The sequence below is a fragment of the Canis lupus genome, chromosome 22 (assembly GCF_011100685.1).
Source record: "Canis lupus familiaris isolate Mischka breed German Shepherd chromosome 22, alternate assembly UU_Cfam_GSD_1.0, whole genome shotgun sequence".
Lineage (NCBI taxonomy): Eukaryota > Metazoa > Chordata > Mammalia > Carnivora > Canidae > Canis > Canis lupus.
In genome coordinates this window covers 29267547-29289705 of record NC_049243.1, presented here as the reverse complement: position 1 = coordinate 29289705, position 22159 = coordinate 29267547, and the positions used below count along the sequence as shown (strand labels likewise).

Below are 22159 nucleotides of genomic sequence, written 5' to 3'. Positions count from 1 at the left end.
TTTATAATGACTTATATCCATCACTATCATACCATACAGAGTATTTTCAGTGCCCTAAAATATCCTCTGTGCCCAGTAATCCTTCCCTCTCCCCCTCACCCTTTTTATTGTTTCCATAGTTTTTTTCCTTTTCCAGAATGTCATATAGTTGGAATCATACAGCACGAGCCTTTTCAGATTGGTTTCTTTCACTTATGAATATGTATTTAAGATTCCTCCCTGTCTTCTCATGTCTTAATAGCTCATTTCTTTCTGGCAATGAGTAATATTCCATTGTCTGGATGTACAACATTTTATCCATTCACGTCCTGAAGGACATCTTGGTTGCTTCCAAGTTCGATTATGAATAAAGCTTCTATAAATATCTATGTGCAGGTTTTTGTGTGAACAGGTGTTTTCAGTTCCTTTGAGTAAATACTAAGGAGAGTGATTGCTATATTGTAGGATAAGGGTATGTTTAGTTTTCTAAGAAACCAGTATTTTTAGTTTTGTAAAAAAAAAAATCACCAAACTCTTCCAAAGTGGCTATGTACCATTTTGCATTCTTACCATCAGTATGTGAGACTTTCTTTTGCCTCCACATTCTCCCCAGCATTTGATGTTGATAGTGTTCCAGATTTCAGCCATTCTAATAGCTATGTAGTCATATCTCACTGTTGTTTAATTTGCATTTCCTTAGTGATATATGTGGAATATCTTTCTATATCCTTATTAGCCATCTATTTATCTTTTTTGGTGCAAGGTGTCAAAGTCTTTGACCAATTTTTTAATGAGGTTGTTTGTTTCTTGTAGTTAAGTTTTAGAGTTCTTTGTATATTTTGGATGATAGTCCTTTAGCCGAAGTGTCTTTGGCAAATATTTTGTCTCAGTCTATAGCTCTCTTGATAATGTCTTCTGTAGAATAGAATTTTTTTTTTTTGTAGAATAGAAGTTTTAATTTTAGTAAAGTCTAGCTTATTTATTATTTATTTCATGGATCATGCCTTTCATGTACTAAAAGGGTATCACTATACCCAAGGTCATCTAAATATTCTCTTATGCTATCTTATTGGAGTTTCATGTGTTTGCATTTTGCATATAGGTCTGTAATCCATTTTGAGTTAATAATTGAGTTTGTGAAGAGTGTACTCTGTGTCTAGAGGAATTTTTTTTTTTTTTTGCATGTCTGGTCATTCAGTACCACTTGTTAAAGAGACCATCTTTGCCCTATTGTCTTTATTACTTTGTCAGAGATCAGCTAACTGTATTTATGTGGGTTTATTTCTAGGCTGTCTATTCTGTCCCATTGATCTACTTGTCTGTTCTTTCACTAACACCACACAGCCTTTATTACTGTAGCTATATAGTAAGTCTTGAAGTTGGATAGTGTTGATCTTCCAACTTTGCTCTGTTTCAGTATTGTCTTGGCTACTCTGAGTTTGCTTCTCCATATAAACTTTAGAATCAGTTTATCCATAAAATAAGTTTCTAGGATTTTGATTGGAATTGAATTGAATCTATAGATCAAGTTGGGCAGAACTGACCTTTGGACAATGTTGAGTCTTCCTAATCATAAACTTGGACTATCTCCCCATTTGTTTAGTTTTTCTTTCATTAGATTCATCAGAGTTTTGTAGTTTTTCTCATATAAACTTTACACATATCTAGTTATATTTATACCTAAGTGTTTAATTTGGAGGGTTCTAATGTAGATAGTATTTTGCTTTTAATTTCAAATTCTCTTCTTTATTCCTAGCTTATAGGAAAGCAAATGACTTTTGTATATTAACTTTATATCCTGTAACTTTGCTGTAATTACTTATTCTGGGAGAGTGAGGTTTTTTTTTATTGTTGTTTTACTTTGTTCTGTCTCTGATTCTTTCAGATTTTCTACATTGACAGTTATGTCGATTGAGGTCAAGGACAGTTTTATTTCTTCCTGCCCCAAATTTATACCTTTTGTTTCTTTTTCTTGCCTATTGCATTGGCAAGGACTTCGAGTACGACATTAAAAAGAGGAGTGGTGAGGGGGTACATCCTTGCCTTATACTTGATCTTAGTAGGAATGTTTTGAGATACTCACCATTATCTATGATGTTAGCTTTAGTTTTTTTTTTTTTTTAGGTTTTTTTTTTAATTTTTTATTTATTTATGATAGTCACACACAGAGAGAGAGAGAGAGAGAGAGAGAGAGAGAGAGAGAAGCAGGCTCCATGCACCGGGAGCCCGACGTGGGACTCGATCCTGGATCTCCAGGATCACGCCCTGGGCCAAAGGCAGACGCCAAACCGCTGCGCCACCCAGGGATCCCAGCTTTAGTTTTTTTGTAGAAAAAATTTTATCAAGTGAGAAAGTTTCCCTCTGTTGCTAGTTTGCTGAGAGTTTTTTTTTTTATAATGAATAGGTGTGGATTTTGTCAAGTGCCTTTTCTGCATCTGTTAATATGATCAGGTGATTTTCCTTTTTTAGTTGGTTGATATGATGGATTGCATTAATTGATTTTCAAATGTTGAACTAGTCTTGCATACTTTAGGCAAATCCCACATGGTCTTGGTGTATAATTATTTTTATACATTTTTGGATTTCATTTGTTAGTATTTTGTTAAGAATTTTTACATCTATCTATGTTCATGAGATATATTGGTCTATAGTTCTTTTTTTCTTGTAACATCTTTGTCTAGTTTTGGTATTAGGTTAATGCTAGAAGAATTTTCTCTGTTTCTTCCCTCTGAAAGAGATTGTACAGAATTGGTATAAGTTCTTTCCTAAATGTTTTATAGAATTCGCCAGTGAGCCTATCAGGGCTTGAAGATCAGTGGTTTGGAAAATTATTAATCATTGATATAATTTCTTTAATAGAAATAGACCTACTTAGAACACCTATTTCTTCTCGTATGAGTTTTTTCCAGATTTGGCCTATTTAAGATATCAAATGTTTGAGAGTGAGGTGATTCATAATATTCTTTTATTATCCTTTTAATTTCCATGGGATCTGTAGTGATGTCCCTTCTTTGATATCTGATAATAATTTGTGTCCTCTCTTTTTTTTTAGATAGGCGGGCTAGAGGTTTATCAGTTTTGAACTGTATACTTAAAAAATGTGAGCATGAAGTAAATAATAGGACTAATTTGATGACTAGAAGACATCCAGTTGAATAAGCAGGTAACAGGTTGATCTCACATTGAAAGTGATCTGTGGTTCAGTAAAAGGCTATGCTGCATTTGAAACTGTGGGTCTCATAGTGCCAGCTTAAAAAATAAATAACTTCATTTCAGGGGTGCTTCTCAGATGCCCCTGTTCTATGTTATTACAGTTAAGAAATAGAAGACCAACTTAACTTTCTTGTGTTAATGACTTTGCTTATTTTATCTTATTGGTAATATTTATATAAATATCCATATCCAATAAAAGAAATATAGAATTATTTTTTATAAGCAATACAAATACTTTATAACCCAACTGTGTACCTCTTATTTGGTAAGGTAAAGAATTGTATTTCTTTTTTGTTTAAATGTATGCAAACTTTTTCCAAAATGTATTCTTTTTTTTTTTTTTTAAGATTTTATTTATTTATTTGAGAGGGAGAATGAGAAAGAGAGAGCCCACACATGCACTTGGGAAGTGGGGAGGAGCAGCAGAGGGAGAGGGAGAAGCAGACTCCCCACTGAGCATGGAGCTGGACAATGCAGTGAGGCACCATCCCTGGATCCTGGGATCATGACCTGAGATGAAGGCAGACACTTAACTGATTGAGCCAACCAGGCGCCCCCCACCCCAAAATGTATTCTTATATAAATATTACTTATATAGGATAGCTTCAAATCTCATCCTAGGCAGAAAAAGCAGTTTACCTACATGATTTCATTTAGAGCACAAAATCTCTCCTAATTGCTGGCTCATTCCTGAATTTCACGTGGTCCATGTGTTCTCAAGTTCAACCTTAGATTAAAATGCACATTTTCCCATGAAGGGGTTTTAGGGGTCACATTCAACATCATCAGAACATAAAAAAGGGTAGCTTAAGAGGTCTAAAGATCATTTCACCTCACAATTTTGCCTATAGTCAGCTTTGAATTGCATCGTTCAGTGTTCCATACTGTGTTTATCTTCTTGCCTATCCTCACCTCAGCTGATGGTCATGCTTTTTATTTAACTTAGGAAATTAAAGGAGTTAGAGGAGAAATTCTCTATGCCCTCCATTTCATCTTCCTGCGTCTGTATTTTATATTTTGCCTTTTCCTTTCCTTTAACTGTCCATGTCCGTGGGTCAGTTCAGACTCTTCCAGTGTGCCCTAGATGCTGCTTCCTCTTGCCTACTTAAGGATATTTCCAGCAATACTGCCTTCTTCCTTCAGATCATCAATTTCCCCTTTACCATTGGATATTTTCTATTGAGGCTATCATTTCTTACATCTAGGAGAGAAGCCTCTTTTGATTCACTTGTACCTACAGCTGCCACCCTAATAGGCTTCCTGGACCTCTTGTTTTGGATATTGTTCCCAGAATTTTCTTTGGAGAATTTTCTTTTTTCTTACTCCTGTAAGGACTTTGCTCTAAGTCCCCACTAACACTTTTATTGTCAAAGTCACCTTGTCCTCTCATGTTGCTTACTCCATCCTTCCTTCTTGGAAACCTTTCTTACTTGGCTTCAGAATATCATATTCACCTGGTTTTGTCCCTGGGTCTTGTATTTTCCTTTACTCACATCTCTGCATTTCCTGGACTGTAAACATGGGTGCCTCAGGGCTTTGTCTTTAAAGACATTCTCTTTGCCTGGCTCTCTATGCCTCTCTCTGTCATCATACCTACTCTCCTATAAACTCATCTCAAGGCTTTGAATACCATCCATATATTAATGCCTTCCAATTTTTCTTTCTGTGCTTTCTCCTCTTCCCTGAGCTCTAGACATATATATTCATGTATATATCTCCCCTTAGATACCTATAAGCTTCTCAGAATTAATGTGTCTAAAACTAAGCCCCTGCTCTCTGAAGCCTCCCCTCCTCACAGCCTATTTTACCGCCACTCTATTTTTCTGGTTCCTCTGGCCAAAACCCATTAAGTTCATCTGTGCCTCCTTTCCTTCTCTTGCATGCCACATTAGATCCATCAGCAGGTCATCTTGACTGTGTCTTTAAAATTATATTCAGAAACCTTCAGTTTCTCACAGCTTCCTGGCTGTAACTCCTCTGTGAGCCCCTGTTAGCTCCCCCTGGTTGGGGGCAGTGGCTCCTGCTCCTTACCCTTGCCGTCTCTTCTTCACACAACAGGCAATGGAGGCCTTTAAGTATCTGACTCAGCACCCTACAGGGGCATTGTCTCTCACCAAGAGTAAAAGCCAAAGTCCTTCCAGGGCCCTGTGTGATTGACATGCCTCCTGGTCCCCACAGCGGCCTCTTTGATAATCTCCCTCACATCCAGCCACACTGGCTCCTCTCTGGTCCCTGAATACACCAGGCAAGTTTCTGCTTCAGGGCCTTTGTTCTTGGTGTTCTGTCTGCCTGGAATGTTCCTCCCCTAAATGTCTGTATGGCTCACCTCCTTGCTGACTTTAGGTTTTTACTCAAATATTCCATGAGAGTTCTTTCTCTAAAATTGCAGCTATTATGCCACTCCCTCCAAATTTTTTACCCCCCTTCCCTGCACCATTTTTCTCCTTGGCAGTTTTACTATCTAGAATCCTTTATATTTTACTTATTTATTATATCCCCCCCTTCACTGCAATTTAATTTTTATGAAGGCAGTATAGATATATTTTGTCTGTCAGCGGCTCCTCAATTCCTCCATCTCTTTACAGTATAAATCCTGCTTATACTGTAGATTTAATTAAAACATTATAGAATGTTTTCACTGTTCCAACACTGCGTCAGGCACATTTACACACTTAATTTAATTTTCCCACTTTGTCTCTGAAATTAAGTGTGATTCCTATGTGATGAATGAAAAACTAGAGACTGGGAAAAATGTACAGTGTCTTTACCACAGATAATAATAGATACTGGAATGGGGCTGTTAACCCAGGCCTCTCACATCATGTCATATACTTTTCTAATATACCACACTAGGGACAAATCCACTTTTTATAAATTATTTTATTTTATTTTTTTATTTATGATAGGCACACAATGAGAGAGAGAGAGGCAGAGACACAGGCAGAGGGAGAAGCAGGCTCCATGCACCGGGAGCCCGACGTGGGATTCGATCCCGGGTCTCCAGGATCGCGCCCTGGGCCAAAGGCAGGCACTAAACCGCTGCGCCACCCAGGGATCCCCAAATCCACTTTTTATAATAATGATTTTACTTTTTTGAAAGGGAATTTTTTTAATAATAAATTTATTTTTTATTGGTGTTCAATTTGCCAACATACAGAATAACTCCCAGAAAGGGATTTTTTTTTTTTAAAGATTTTATTTATTTATTCATGAGAGACATAGAGAGAGACAAAGACATAGGCAGAGGGAGAAGCAGGCTCCTCGTGGGGAGCCTGATGCAGGACTCGATCCCAGGACCTGGGGATCATGACCTGAGCCAAAGGCAAATGCTCAACCACTGAGCCACCCAGACGTCCCTGGAAAGGGAATTTGAAAAAAACTGCTCTTGTTGGTCCTTTGCCATCTAAATTCTTATCCCCTACCCCATCTTTTGTCTTGTCATGCCATTTCTCTCCAGCACCAAACTCAACTAGTGAGAACACTTGTAAATTTGAAACAGTCATAAATGCACAAGTCCTATCTTCCAGCAACAGTATTCAGTGACAGGAGCAGGGAGACAGAATGGGAGGGGAGAATTTAGCAGAAGGGCTTTAAGAACTTCCCTCTCTGATGCTTGAGCTAACTAGAAGCTACCAAGAAACCTCAGTTAAAGAGATGCTGAGCCAGAAAGGAGTTTGGAGCAAAGTGGCTGAAAATATCTAAAGAGTAAAGTCTGGTCTGAGAGGAAACTGTCTTGAGACTCAAGCCTGTGTGGCTCAGAAACCAACTGGGATGACTGTAGGGTTAAGTCAGGAGATACTCTGCTTTCTTTGGCTCTAAATAGTCTCCATTCTGTAATCTCATCCTGTTTTTCTTCATTGGTGTAACTTTTGATGTGAAGTTTGTTTTCATATCTATAAAACAAGATAGTGGGGATTGGTGATTTCATTAGGGCACCTTTAGTGTGAAAATGATGTGATTTCAAAATTCTGCATTACTTTAGTGATTCTGAATCTAGACCTAGTGATAATCAGACCTCTTTTTACTGTGCAAAATTTCCCCTAAAATATAAATTATTATTTATATTTTTAACCAGATACAAAGAATTATCTGCAGTACTTTCAGTTAAAAGTTAAGATGGTTTTTAAAAATCAGTGTTTTTTTTAGACACGCAGAGAGCGAGGCAGAGACTCTGGCAGAGGGAGAAGCAGGCTCCATGCAGGGAGCCCCACGCGGAACTCGATCCCGGGTCTCCAGGATCACGCCCTGGGCTGAAGGCAGGCGCCAAACCGCTGAGCCACCCGGGCTGCCCAGAAATCAGTGTTCTTATTGAGATTATCAGACAGCATCACCTTAAAAATGACGACATAGACTATGCTTCCAAATAACTGGGGGCTGGAAAAACCTGTGCCATCAGGTAATGGGTAGCGTTTCTTTAACATAAGTGAAGGATTTCACGGCTCAGACATACCTTCTGATTACTTTTCACTGAAGAGGAGATTTTGAAAGCCAAATAGAAATTATAACATTAAATGACCAAAATGTTTTTTTTCAAAATGCAGAGTGATCTTTTAAAAAATTTTTAAAAGATTTAATTTATTTATTCATGAAAGACAGAGAGAGAGAGAAAGAGAGAGAGAGAGGCAGAGAGAGAAGCAGGCTGCATGTAACGGAGCTTGATGCGGGACTCAATCCCGTGTCTCCAGGATCACACCCTGGGCCCAAGGCAGGCGCTAAACCACTGAGCCACCCAGGGATCCTCTAAATTTTTATTTATTTGAGTCATGTCTACATCCAATGTCGGCCTTGAACTCATGACTCTGAGGTCAAGAGTGGCATGTCCTTCCCACTGAGCCAGCCAGGTGCCCCTTATTAGTTTAAGTAAATCATACTTGGAAGGGAAATCTGCCCTCCTCCTAAAGGCATGTATTACTTTCAAAGCAAATGTATTTCTTTTCATATTGTCTCTCTTGAACTGAGACTAGTTTAAATTGTTAATTCTTCTCATTAGGTAGCTTTTTCAGTTTACTTGAAATGCTTGCTAGTATTTTTTCTTAACTTTAAAAAAATACTTTCCCTCTCATTTTTGTACTTGTCTAAATTTTTCTGTGCCTACTAGAATTATTATAAAATGATTAATAATGAATCAAGCAGTTAAGCTCATACCAATTGTAAAAGAATTTATCCAGTTATTGTTTTTGCTTCATGTTTTAAGCTTATTTTCATATTCATATTTGTATCCATGTTTAAAGATTTACTGAAGTTCATCTGTTCACTTTTTTTGTGTGGAAAAGACTTCATACTATAATCTTTTCTTGACTTCATAGTTAATAAGCCTTAGACACTTGTGATTACTTAAGCAGCATAAAAAAAGACAATGGTTATCAAGCTTAAAATGTTTCTTTCTAAAGAGAGCTAAAACTTCTGCTCTTTAGTCCTGAACAATCAGTGTGTTTCCTGATTGCAGAGACAGGAAATACTTTACTTTTGAAGCAATAACGGTTATTCCTGGGAACTTTTATAATTGGCTGCATAGTGATAACGTGGACGTTAACAAATACAGCGGAATTACTGCAGGCTTATTTAAAAAGGAAAAGAACTTCTTAAGAGTGACAAAAGGCTAATTATTGAGGACTGCATCAAGTTGGCATATTTAGTGCTCTTGGAGAACGATTTTCAACCTGCTTCCTGACCAAAGGTATCTTTCCCTAGTGCTTTTTACAATTCAGATTTTTCTCCAGTGTTTGCTTAGACCTTTAAACATCCATTGTGGTTCTTTTAGAATTTGTTTTCTTTTGAAGTCCGGTAGAGTGTAATTTTTATAATACCCCTGGATTTCTTGGAGTGTGATAACTAATTATGATAATTAATGAGAAACCACAGCATGACATCCAGGGATCTAGTGGAAATTTTTTTTCCCCTCTAGAATGAGGAATTGCTGTTGTCTGATTTTTGATATTTGAATCTAAATTCTTTTGTGAGGTCACTGAAGGTGTAACAACAACATACTGGCTTAAGGTGGCACTGTGCTTTTTCTTAATATTATGAGACATTTGAAAAAAGCCCTGTTGATTTATTGTTTGTTGAATTGACTATTGTGTGTTAATGAAAATGAATAATTTCAATGACTTATGCTATTTCTGGTTTAACAGTAGAGTATATTTTCATCTCCTTGCTCCTGTATTGACATTGGTGCAAAAATAAGCTCACAGAAATGTGGATCTGGATCAGGTCTTATTGACTATCTATCTAGTCCCCCTACCCTCTTTCACTGGTGAGGAAACACTAGGATGCGGAATAGCACAAATTCCTGGCAGAGCTGGGGATAGAATACAAATCTCTCAGGCCCTGTTGTGTAGAGTCTTTTTCATTATTGTTGTTTTGTGTTAAAGATTACATGCTACAGAATAAAAACCTTGCCTTTAGGGATCCCTGGGTGGCGCAGCGGTTTGGCGCCTGCCTTCGGCCCAGGGCGCGATCCTGGAGACCCGGGATCGAGTCCCATGTCGGGCTCCCGGTGCATGGAGCCTGCTTCTCCCTCTGCCTATGTCTCTGCCTCTCTCTCTCTCTGTGTGACTATCATAAAAAACAAAAACAAAAAACAAACAAAAAAAAGCCTTGCCTTTAGTTGGCATTAAATCCTCATCAGGTTCCATGTGACATAGTCAGATTCTGAGCAATGGAACTATTCATAGCTAGAGTATGAATAACTAGATTATGCACCTGGAGCGTGTAGTTTGAGGTGCTCTATGGCACTGGAGACATTCTTGACATGTACATTCACTTCCCACTTGAGTGAGCACTAAACAGAGTGAAAAGTTATGGCTTTCTATTTTTGGGAGTGCCAGATCTCGAGTTAGCAAAAGGAATTTACTAAACCTATATAAATCCTAGAGAACTTTTATCAGGATTCTAGGAAGTTGTTCACTACTATTTATACTTCAGTTTCCTGACAGTAGTTACTCAGTTTCTTCTGAGCATGGAATACTTTCCTAGCAGTCACATGGAAGAGCTCTAGAAAAAACAAAATCACCACCACTCAGTCTTCCTGTTAAGAGTTTACAGTACAATAGTAGACGGGGAAAAAAAGAGATGTTGAAAGATATGATACATATGAAGAATTAAAGTCATTCAAAAACATAAAAATGTACATATAAATATATCAGTAAATGCTGTCCTAGAAGAGAATGTTGTTTCCCCAAAATATCAGTAGTATGTGCAAGGACTGGGCTATTTATTTCTCTTGTGCTGCTTCTGATTGACCCTTCACATTAAATGCCTCATAGGTTTTCATATTTCTCTAATAAGTCATTTTCCCACTATGGACATTTTACTGACCTTTATCAGTGTCTCTCTCCTGGTGTGGGCTCTGAGTGGGTTGGCAGGGGCTGTACAATGTTTAATGTATGTTTTCTGTGTAATGATAAGCAAAAACAGAGCTGGCTGTTGATAGGTCAGGTGGAGCCTCTGCATCCCGGGTCATTTTGAAAGCTGTTGTTGGTCATGACCTGAGGGGGGGGTATTATGGCACAGTCAAGAACTCAGATTATGGGAAGATGAAGTTCCAATTCAGTTTAGTCAAGATGATAAGGTTTGCTTATATAAACTGGGTCATTAACTGAATTACATTTAGGTTCTGAGCCTTTGCCTGTGGTTGCAAAGAAGTGTCAATAAGACTATAGAAATTCAGCCCCTAATCAGTTCTTCACATATGAGAGCTCTCAATTTAATGGAAGAGAAAGGGTATAAATGTGTAATACAGAAGAATTGAGGCACCTTAGTTTGAATTAACTTTATTTGTAGTCTCAATCGTAGAATATAACTCTAAAAATAGTTTACATATTTGTAGCAAGATCAAAATCCTGCAGGTCCAAAAAAAAATCCTACAGATAATATTTCTTCTGTACTTTACAAAGACATTTTGGAAATTTATGAACACTTGGCTTGCAAAATTAGATGAAAAGTATTTCCTGAAATATGGTTAACAAGGAAGAAAGCATCCAACTATCTTAAAGTTTTACCTAGCAGCCGCTAGAATCATTTTGCTTTTTGTAGGGTTGAATATCTAGCTCACTCTCCTTAGCTTTGTCCCTGGTAAGATACTAAGGCAAAAAGAAAATGAGAGAGGGTTAAGGTTGCTGGTCATGTGTTAGTACAAAACACCTGACTTCTTTCCTGAGTCAGGTCAGGTGTTCAGGGTAGTCATCGAAACTATAGCATTTGGACTTGATTCTTTCATAGGAAGTATTTGACCAGCAAGCTGAAATCCTTATGATTTTGAACTGTGAGTGTTCTGGCATTGTATCCCAAATAATTACGTCAAAGAGAAGTTCTGGTTTCAGAATTGGTGCTAGAAGATTTGAAGATATGTGTCTAAATGTAGAACAACCCTGAATATAAAATAATCTTCTTTTCCAAAGATAAAAACTACCCTCCCCCCAGTTTCCTCCTCCTCCTTCCTCCTCCTCCTCTTCTTCTTCTTCTTTCTTCTTTGTTCTTTCTTCTTTCTTCTCCCCACCCCCACACCTTTGGCCAACATAAGCATGTACTTTGTACCAGAAAGCATTTTAGGTTCTGGGATATGAGGGAAAAAATGAAAAAACAAACAAACAAACAAACAAAAACCCCAGAAAAGACAGAAATCACTGCCCTCTTAGGGTCTGCATTCTGGCAAATAAATTATACAGGATGTTAAAAGAGATAAGTACTATAGAGAAGTAGGGGGAAAAAAAAACCCCAGGGATTGCTGGCTGTGTCAGTGTATGTGTGTGTTTGGGGGGGGGGGCAGGTGCTGTCTCACGGGGTGGCATTAGAGCATGGATTTAATGAAATGAGGGAGTGAGCCATGCAGTGAACTGGGAGAGGAGCATAGGAGCTCAGAGCTCTTGAGGGAGGAGTGGGGGGGCATGTTCTGGGAATAGCTAAAAGGTCTGTTTGGCTTCAACTGTGTGAGAGGGAGTTTAGGAGTAAGGTCATAGTGAATGCAGTTAAGATGAAAAGCTGAAAATATAGGTTGATTAGAGGTCATGGAAGACATGTAGCCGCAGGTCATATTTAATATACGTATGTCATATGCAGATGGCATGGGCCCTTAGGGCATTGTAAGGATCTTGTCTTTTATTCTTTTTTTTTTAATTTTTTTTTAAATTTTTATTGATTTATGATAGTCACAGAGAGAGAGAGAGAGACAGGCAGACAGACAGAGAGGCAGAGACACAGGCAGAGGGAGAAGCAGGCTCCATGCACCGGGAGCCCAATGTGGGATTAAATCCCGGGTCTCCAGGATTGCACCCTGGGCCAAAGGCAGGCGCCAAACCGCTGTGCCATCCAGGGATCCCTTGTCTTTTATTCTTAATGAAATGGACAGCTTGGAGGATTTACAGGTGAGTAACATGGCATTTGTTTCAGAAGGATTCTAACTTCAGTTTAAAAAGGATCCTCTGGCTTTTGAGAGCAGATTGAAGGGGGCAAGGGACGGACACCGGTTAAAAGATTAGTGGGTAAACAAGTAAGAGATGATGATTTGTATTCTGTTATATGACTGTACCACATTTTATCTGTTTGCTTTTATTTTTTCAGTTTTATTGAGATATAATTGACATACAAGGTTGTATTAGGTCAAGGTGGATAATTTAGTGATTTGATACATGTACATATTGGGAAATGATTGCCATAATCAGTTTAGCATCATTCATCTCACATAGTTGCAGGTTTGTTTTTCCTTTTCTTAAAAGTAGAGCTTTTAAGATCTACTTGATTAGCAACTTTCAAATATATAATGTAGTATTACTAGTAATAATCACCATGCTGTATGTGATATCCCAGAACTTACCTTGTAACTAGAAGTTTGTACCTTTTGACTATTCCAGCACCTCCATAACCTCCTTTGCCCCTGGCAACCACCAATCTATTTTCCTTATCTATGAGTTCAGTTTTTAAAAATGCCACATATAATTGAGATCACCCAGTATTTCTATTTCTCTGTCTAGCTTATTTCAATTAGCATGATGCTCTTGAGGTCCATTCATGTTGTTGCAAATGGCAGGATTCCTATTTTATGGCTAAATAATATTCCATTTATACACTTATATTTATATCTGTATATTATATTTATTCATTATGGATAGACCCTGAGGTGGTTTGTATGTCTTGGCTATTGTTAATAATGTTGTAGTGAATATGGGGGTACAGATATATTCTTTGAGAAAGTTATTTTGTTTCCTTTGGTTATATACCCAGAAGTAGAATTACTGGATCATATGATGGTTCTGTTTTTATCTTGAGGAATCCCCATACTGTTTGCCATTTTAACTGCCTCAGTTTATGTTCCCACTAAAACAACGTGGAGATTCCCTTCCTCCACATCATTGCCAGTGCTTATCTTTGGTCTTTTTTGATGATAACCACTTGGTAAGAGGATATATCTCATTCTGGTTTTGATTTACATTTCCCTGATGGTTAGTGAGTGTTCACGTGATGAACATCACGATTGGTTGAGACTAAGGCTTCTATGAATATTTGTGGACAAGCTTTTGTGTGGGCATATTTTCAGGGCTGTTAGCAAATCTCTAGGAGTAGGATTACTGGGTCCTGAGATAGGTCTATGTTTACCTCCTGAGAAACTCCCAAAAGATTTTCTAAAGCAGTTTTGCCATTTTACATCTCTGCATACAATGTATGAGAGTTCCAGTTGCTCCACATCCCAGCAGACACTTTGTCTTTTTGATGTTAGCCATTCTAATAGGTGTGTGTAATGTTATCTTACTGTGGTTTTAATTTGCATTTTTTCTGATGGCTAATATTGATGAGTGTTGGGATCTTAATCTCTTCATCCAGAAAGTTTATTTTTTTTATTTTTATTAATTTTTATTTATTTATGATAGAGAGAGAGAGAGAGAGAGAGAGAGAGAGAGGCAGAGACATAGGCAGAGGGAGAATCAGGCTCCATGCACCGGGAGCCCGATGTGGGATTCGATCCCGGGTCTCCAGGATCGCGCCCTGGGCCGAAGGCAGGCGCTAAACTGCTGTGCCACCCAGGGATTCCCCAGAAAGTTTATTTTATCCTCATTGTTGAAACTTTGGTTTCTTTCAGCTGAGACTTATAATAACTTTTATTTATTTTTTGCATTTATTTTTTGCATGTCCAGTTAATATGTGTTAGTGTGTACGTTTTTCAATTTTACTTTTTAAACCTCTGACCCTTCATAATAACTTTCCAACGTACTTAAAGGATATACTATGATTCATTAAAAGTTGACAGTGGGGATCCCTGGGTGGCGCAGCGGTTTAGCGCCTGCCTTTGGCCCAGGGCACGATCCTGGAGACCCGGGATCGAATCCCACGTCGGGCTCCCGGTGCATGGAGCCTGCTCTTCCCTCTGCCTGAGTCTCTGCCTCTCTCTATCTCTCTCTCTCTCCCTATGTCTCTCATGCATAAATAAATAAAATCTTAAAAAAAAAAAGTTAAAGCTGATGATGGGAAATAGTATAAACAAATTGACTTTAAAAAAACGGGAAAGTATAATACTGACATTAAATTTTCTATTTTACCTTTATTTGTGTCTGACAGTGTAATTTAATTTTCCCCGTTATCCTATACAGGGTCCGACTATTACTTTTTATGTGTTACCATTTAGGATGAGAATGCATTGCATGTGATAGGAACAATTCTGGGTAAACATAAATTGTCCCTAAATATTCAACCGAAACGCGGATTTTAAATTCCTTTCCAGGTTCCTGATGTTATCAGCAGCATAAGGCAGTTATCCAAAGCTGCCATGAAAGAGGATGCCAAAGCCAGCAAAGACAACGAGGATGCCTTTTACAACTCCCAGAAGTTCGAAGTCCTGTACTGCGGGAAGGTGACGGTGACCCACAAGAAGGCGCCGTCGAGCCTCATCGACGACTGCATGGAGCAGTTCAGCCTGCACGAGCAGCAGCGCCTGAGGCTGCAGGGCGAGCCGCGCGGCACCGAGGCGGGCGCCGACCCCGCGGTCTTCGAGGCCCCGGCGCCGGGCGCGGCCGCCGACGTCCTGCCCGAGGAAGGGGACGCGCTCCCCGACGCCCCGCCTGCCTCACCGGCCGCGGCCGGCCTGCCGGGGCCGCCCAGCTCCCGGGGGGGCTTCCCCGAGCGCATCCTGGAAGATTCTGGCCTTGATGAACAGCAGGAGTTCCGCTCTCGGTGCAGCAGCGTTACTGGAGCCCTGCAAAGGAAAGTTCACGAGAACAGCCAGAAACCACAGCCGCGAAGGAGACACGCCAGCGCCCCGAGTCACGTACAGCCCTCGGATTCTGAGAAGAACAGGACGATGCTGTTCCAGGTGCTGCCAGGCGGGGCGGGGGCGGGGCGGGGCGGGGGCGGGGCCTCAGCGCGCAGGGGCAGCTGGCCCCGCCCCATTCCGCACTCCGCAGTGGTCCACTCAGCTTCACTCCATCCTGCAAGCAGGGAAAGCAGGTGGACAGAGGAGCAGAGGAATAAGTAGGGCTCAGAGGCCGACGTGGAATATGGATTTTAGGAAGTGAGGGAGCAGGGCATGGAGAGAGGGAGGAAGAAGCAATTCAACAGATTACCCTTCATATCACCAGCATTTGCCTTAGGTTGATTTTTTTTTAAGATTTATTTATTTTTTTATTTATTCATGAGAGAGAGAGAGAGAGGCAGAGACACAGGCAGAGGGAGAAGCAGGCTCCATGCAGGGAGCCCGACGTGGCGCTCGATCCCGGCACTCCAGGATCGCGCCTTGGGCCAAAGGCAGGCGCTAAACCGCTGAGCCACCCAGGGATCCCCCCCTTAGGTTGATTCTTAAATAGATGTTGTGCCTTACAGAGGATTTAAAGATGTGAATTTGGGCAAGTGTGATAGGCATGGAGGCGAAGGGGGAAGTTTTCCTTAGAGAAGGAAAAGCCTAGAGACTCACAGGTGTATTTTCAGATGATGTTGCACAAAAAAGGAGAGTTAAAGAAACGCCGCGGGTCTGACAACTTCCTGGATTCGTTGCTAAAATAATGTGCAAGCTGTATTATGGGTGTAAAAGATACACCTTAATTAAAAGGTAGTTTTTGAATTTCTACAGGATATAGAAAATGTCAAGTTCCACCTAAAAGAACTTGAGTCAAAACAATGCCCTGGAGAGGTTAAGTCCTCTTGACAAGGTTAAGCTTGTAAGATGTGAGTTTTCTTGAAAAAAAAATGAGCAACTCTTCTCCTTTGAGTAGGAAATTCCACAGCGTACCTTGGTAAACAGTCCCAGTGTGTAATACTTGCTTATCAGAAGTTCATGGGTTCTTTTGTTTTGTCCTGTTTTGCTTTTGATAACTCTAGGCATGTAATGAAAGTATCCACAGTCTTTTTTTGGGTGATATGTTGACTGAGCTTCCTCTCTTTTTGGGACTATCAGATTTATTCATTTTCTTAGCCACAGTTATTGATGTCAATTTCTTTGGTTGGCGATTTTCATACATTTTAACTAATCTGCTCAGCTGCAGATATTATCTTTTTGTTGACCACTTGGTCAACAAAATGATTATATGATTTGTATGATTATAAATCATGGTAAAATAATTCGTGTTTTTAGAAATCATGAAGTGAAGAAGGGTTGCATGTTTTTAAAAAGACAATCATTTTTAATGAAAAAAAAATGGTTTCTTGTATCTTGTAAATTAAGACCAACTTAATTTTCATGATTTTTAGACAAAAGGAGGAAATATGTTGAGGGAGCTGATATTTGGAGTTGAAATACTGATTGGATGTTGAGGGATATATATAACAATTGAATCTGTATCACTAGTTACATATGTCATTGTAAAGTAAGATATTAGGTCCTTGTGAGTTGAAATTAACTGGCATGTTTTTATTTTTAAGGTTGGACGGTTTGAGATTAACCTTATCAGTCCAGACACTAAATCAGTTGTGCTTGAGAAGAATTTTAAAGATATCTCTTCTTGTTCTCAGGTACGTATTAAAGTATGTCATATTTTTGGCAAAACCAACTTAAATCTTGTTTTTAAATTAACCACAAAACAACTAGACTTAAACTCAAATTTTACTGTTTTTCTTTAATTTTAATTTTTAAGTGGATTTGTCTTAAATAAGAGTGCTCCTGTGTTTGTGTCTCTACTAAAAACAAAATCCTGTCCACGTCCCTCTGTATCATAATAGTTGGTTCTCATTTTTATCACCCCTTTCTCCTCATAATGTCACTTCATCAAATTTCATCCTCAGGTGGAATTTTTGTGGTGGTGAGTTCTTTTGAAAATACCTTCACAGCTAGTGTTTTTCAGAGTCTTGGGCAGTGGGACTTGTGGGTGTCACTGAGTCATATTATCGTAGTAGATAGTAAAAGGAGAACTAGCACTTTCCACTTCTTTTCATGTAAAGGCCAAAGTTTGAAAAGAAAGTTTTGGTGTATTTTTGTCCTTTTGTTTATTTTTAAATCATAAATTGTATTTGAACCCTTTGAAATAACTGATACAGCTAAACATGTACAAGGCCATAGAGGCATAAACCAGTGTCCTAAGTCCCACAGTAATAATTTAGGATGTCTATCCCAAAGTTGAAGCCACCTAAATGTATTGTAAACATAGAAACAATTTTCGAAGATACTAGAGTAGAGAGAGTATCTAGATCTAAATATAGGAAGGTGAAGAATGCAAGGATACATCTGTGGAGGTCTCTGGAATAGAGAGGGGTTAACTTCTTTCCCAGCAGGATGACTTAGATGCACCTCTAGGGACTCAGGTCTTGCCAAGGCCCTCTTTTGTATTTTAACGTTGAAAAATCAAGACTACCTATTTATTTTTAAATTTCAGAATTAGTGTAGCTGTGGGTTTAATATTCAGATGTTCTGCCTTTCAAAAATGATAAACTTTTGTACCTCTTGTTAATTATTTGCCTTGGGCTCCGCTAGTGCTTTTTCACTTCTAATATTTTATTTATTTATTCATTAAAGATTTTATTTATTCATGAGAGACACATAAAGAGAGTCAGAGACATAGGCAGAGGAAGAAGCAGGCTCCCCTCAAGGAGCTCGATGCAGGACTCGATCCTGGAGCCCAGGATCATGACCTGAACTGAAGGCTGATGCTCAACTGCTGAGCCACCCAGGTGTCCCACACTTCTAATATTTTAATGTTTTGTTACTAGTGACCTAAAATTATGGCACGAAGATAAAAACTTTCTACTGAAATAACTGAGAGAGCAGCAGTGTCTAATTATAGGAATAAAAAATGGCAATTTTCTAAATTCTGGTTTAAAATACCAAAAATTGGGTAGGAAGATTATATTCACTTGAACTGAAAAAGTAGTTATTAAGTCTTTGTGTAATTACCTGTTTACTGGGGAGTCCCCGCAGGATCAGTTTTGTGAGGGCAGGTGTCTTATTTCATGGTGTCTCATTCTGTAGGGCATCAGAATAAAATGTTAAGATACAGCTTAGTACTTAGATGTTCAGTAAATGTTGAATGAACATTTCTGCGAGTGGGACCTTGTGGCAAGTACAGAGGATAAAGTGATACACTGTCCAGTGTAGTTCCTGCTGCTCAGAATGAAAGAGTTATCCTAAAAACTTGTGCCTCTCACCCATACATTCCTCAAGCCTCCCAGTAAGAAAACAGCAATGCTCATCGAACATTCAGAGGAGGGGAAAATAGAGGGGGGAAAAAAGAACCAACCAAACCAAATATATAAAACTGGTTCAAAAATGATTTTTGCTTTGTCCTCTCTCTCTCTTTTTTTTTTAAAGATTTATTTATTTATTTTTATTTATGATAGACAGAGAGAGAGAAAGAGGCAGAGACACAGGAGGAGGGAGAAGCAGGCTCCATGCCAGGAGCCCGACGTGGGACTTGATCCTGGGACTCCAGGATCGCGCCCTGGGCCAAAGGCAGGTGCCAAACCGCTGAGCCACCCAGGGATCCCCCTGTCCTCTCTTTTTAAAGTGAGGATGTGGGGGGACGCCTGGGTGGCTCAGTGGTTGAGCATCTGCCTTTGGCTTGGGGCATGATCCTGGAGTCCTAGGAGCAAGTTCCAATTGGGCTCCTCATGGGGAGCCTGCTTCTCCTTTTGCTTATGTCTCTGCCTCTCTCTCTCTCTGTGTCTCTCATGAATGAATAAATAAAATCTAAAAAAATAAAAATAAAAAATAAAGTGAGGATGTGGAGAAGGGGGAACCTCTTGCACTGTTGGTGCAAATGCAAACTGGTACAGCCACTCTGGAAAACAGTATGGAGGATCCTCAAAAGTTAAAAATAGAGCTACCTGTCACCAGCAATTGCACTTCTAGGTATTTACCCAAAGGGTACAAAAGTACAGGCGTGAAAGGGCACATGCACTCCAATGTTTATAGCAGCATTATCAACAGTAGCCAAATTATGGAAAGAACCCAAATGTCCATTGGCTGATGAATGGATAAAGAAGATGTGGTGTGCACGAGTGCACACACACATACACACACACACACACACTGGAATATTACTCAGCCATCAAAAAATGAAATCTGGCCATTTGCAATGATATGGATGGAGCTAGAGTGTATTTTGCTAAGCGAAATAAGTGAATCAGAGAAACACAAATACTGTATGATTTCACTCATATGTAGAATTTAAGAAACAGTACAGATGAACATAGGAGAAAGGGGGAAGAAAGACACAGAGAAGCAAACCATAAGAGACTCTTAATAATAGAGAACAAACTGAGTGCTGCTGGAAGGGGAGGTGGGTGGTGGGGGCTTGGCTAAATGGGTGAAGGGTATTAAGGAAGGCACTTGTGATGAGCACTGGGTGTTGTATGTAAGTGATGAATCACTGATTTCTACACCTGAAACCAATTTTACCATTTATTTTAACTAACCAGAATTTAAATAAAAACTTGAAATAAAAAGAAAAAGCAAGCTTTATATCCCAATCTTCTGGTTCAGAAAAAGACTTATACATTTGTGTAAAGGCCTTTGATCAGAATAATTGTTTAGTTAACCTCTGCTCCTCACTGAATAGCCCTGCTCTTATTACTTCTTTCCACAGACTTGAACTGATAGACTGCGGTCAAATTCAGCAACAGACCTGCTTTTTAACACATGCACCCCTACAAACAGTTCTTTCCACAAAATCTATAGGACTGTGTCCATGGCAAGCATGAGGAATAGGGAGTGGTTTTCTTTCCTGGAAACATTGCCACTGCTCAAAGACTCCCTGAGTTAGTGAGGTCCTATAAGTTTTTCCCATTTAGTACTATAAGCTAGTGAAAGAGATTTTGTTGTCACTAAGGAGTTGTACCAGATGGAGCTAACTTCCAGCTCATGAATGGTAACCTCACCCCTCCTTACTTTTTTCTTTTGGTTGAAATGGATTTCCTTTATTCGTATCCATTGGATTGATACCATTCAATGGATCCATATCCATTGAATACTGCCAGAAAAGTGGTTACCATTTATCAAAGTTATGTGCCAGTAACTATAACAGGGAATTCTTAGGTGTACATTTCAAAAATTGCTGAGATAGGTGCCATTACTACTCTTTTCTAATGAGAAATGGAGCCTCAGAGATCGTTACTAGAAGCCTAGCACAATGTCTCATACCCTGTAGGTGGGTTGAACCAAGAATGAAGCACAAATCTGTCAGAATCCAAAGCCTACTTTCTTTTCACTGGGATTTAGGTTACATCAGGACAACTGTACATTTCTTGTCTACCCTGCTTTCTAAAGTATTGTGTTTGCTATTAAAATAACAAGGTGCTGCGTACTAATTGCTATGTATGTATTCAGCCTGGCTGAAGTTCACAAATGATTCAGAATATTTTATTAAGTATAGCTGAGCTTATTTTGTGCGGGTTTGGGAAGGATAGTGGTTTGTAAATTTGGATAGTTGACACCTGCAGTAATATCTCCATTGTATTGGTTTTTTAACAGCTGTGGCTCCTTACATGTCTATATGTGGACAGAGACTCTAGTATGTTGAATGCATACTTTAGGGAATTGCATGCCATTTAATTAAAGCATGGTTAGTTGTAGTTTTTCTGATTCTTAGCTTCATATAGACAAGAATGCAGTTTATGATAAACCATCGGGCTGCTTGTTCTAAGAAGACTAATAAATTGAAAACGCCATTACTTGCAAATACTAAGTAGCAATTTTATTACAGGAGACAATGACTCATGTCATCATCTTTTTTTTCCCTGTGGCCCAGAGTCACAGTGTGCAAGAGTGTTTGAAACAAAACAATGTGAATTCCTCTTTCACTTTATTTTATGTGTCAAAAGATCACTGCATACATTTCCTATGCCATTATGTCCCCTATCACTGGGCTGAGAAGGACAAATTCATGGAAGTGTGAAAGCATAGAGCTCATGCCAATTTTCATAGTGTTAATGAGTAAAGACTGCACCTTCTTTTCCCCTTGTAGGGTATAAAGCATGTGGATCATTTTGGCTTTATCTGTCGGGAGTCACCAGAGCCTGGACTGAGCCTTTATATCTGTTATGTGTTCCAGTGTGCCAGCGAATCTCTGGTAAGTGGTATGATTCTTGTCTGCATGCTCCTGCCCACACATCCGGTTGACAGGAGACTTGTCTTTTATGAACCCAAGCCTCACAGAACTGCCACCAGTGGAAAAAGAAGAGGGCATCTAGAAACAGATTTCTGTTCATTAAAGCAGCAGTAGAAAAACAAAAATTGTCATGGTAATCATTATTATTTTTTATTTTTTGTCATGGTAATTTTTAAACCCAGATACTTTCTTGAGTTTAATAAATCAAGTCATGTCATCAGGACTGTTTTTAAAAGGTAGGAAAAGACTAATGATAGGAGAAGAGCTGTTATTTTTTCCATTGCTCATGTCAGATAATAAGGAAGATTACTGATCTCTTATTCTCTGAATTATTATAACATCTCAGAGGAGGTAATGTTTACATCAGCAGAGCAGAGAAGGATTTTGTTTTCTTTATTTCATTAGCCACTGTTCTCATTTTTTAAAAAACTTTATTTTTTAATTGTCTTGTT

At 39.0% G+C, this 22159-nt stretch overlaps 1 protein-coding gene and 1 long non-coding RNA gene across 14 annotated transcripts in view; one reads left to right on the top strand and one right to left on the bottom strand.

Annotated features, from left to right (window-relative positions):
- TBC1D4 (TBC1 domain family member 4) overlaps positions 1-22159 on the top strand; it is a 180800-nt gene that overhangs the window by 99226 nt on the left and 59415 nt on the right. For 10 of the 11 annotated variants that reach the window (XR_005376399.1, XR_005376397.1, XM_038569752.1 and 7 more), the window contains exons 2-4: positions 14903-15490; positions 17032-17121; positions 21564-21668. Coding sequence is in view for 9 of the 11 variants with exons in the window: in XM_038569752.1 (XP_038425680.1) it covers positions 14903-15490; positions 17032-17121; positions 21564-21668 (783 nt within the window). In the remaining 2 variants the exon portion in view is untranslated. Of the gene's footprint in view, positions 1-8733; positions 8870-14902; positions 15491-17031; positions 17122-21563; positions 21669-22159 lie in introns of those variants that run through there. The other variant, XM_038569754.1, reaches the window with a different exon arrangement.
- Positions 1-22159, bottom strand: part of LOC102152000 — a 48489-nt gene that overhangs the window by 21473 nt on the left and 4857 nt on the right. For 2 of the 3 annotated variants that reach the window (XR_005376403.1, XR_005376404.1), the window contains exon 3: positions 18497-18565. This is a non-coding gene — a long non-coding RNA (uncharacterized LOC102152000). Of the gene's footprint in view, positions 1-15214; positions 15374-18496; positions 18566-22159 lie in introns of those variants that run through there. The other variant, XR_005376402.1, reaches the window with a different exon arrangement.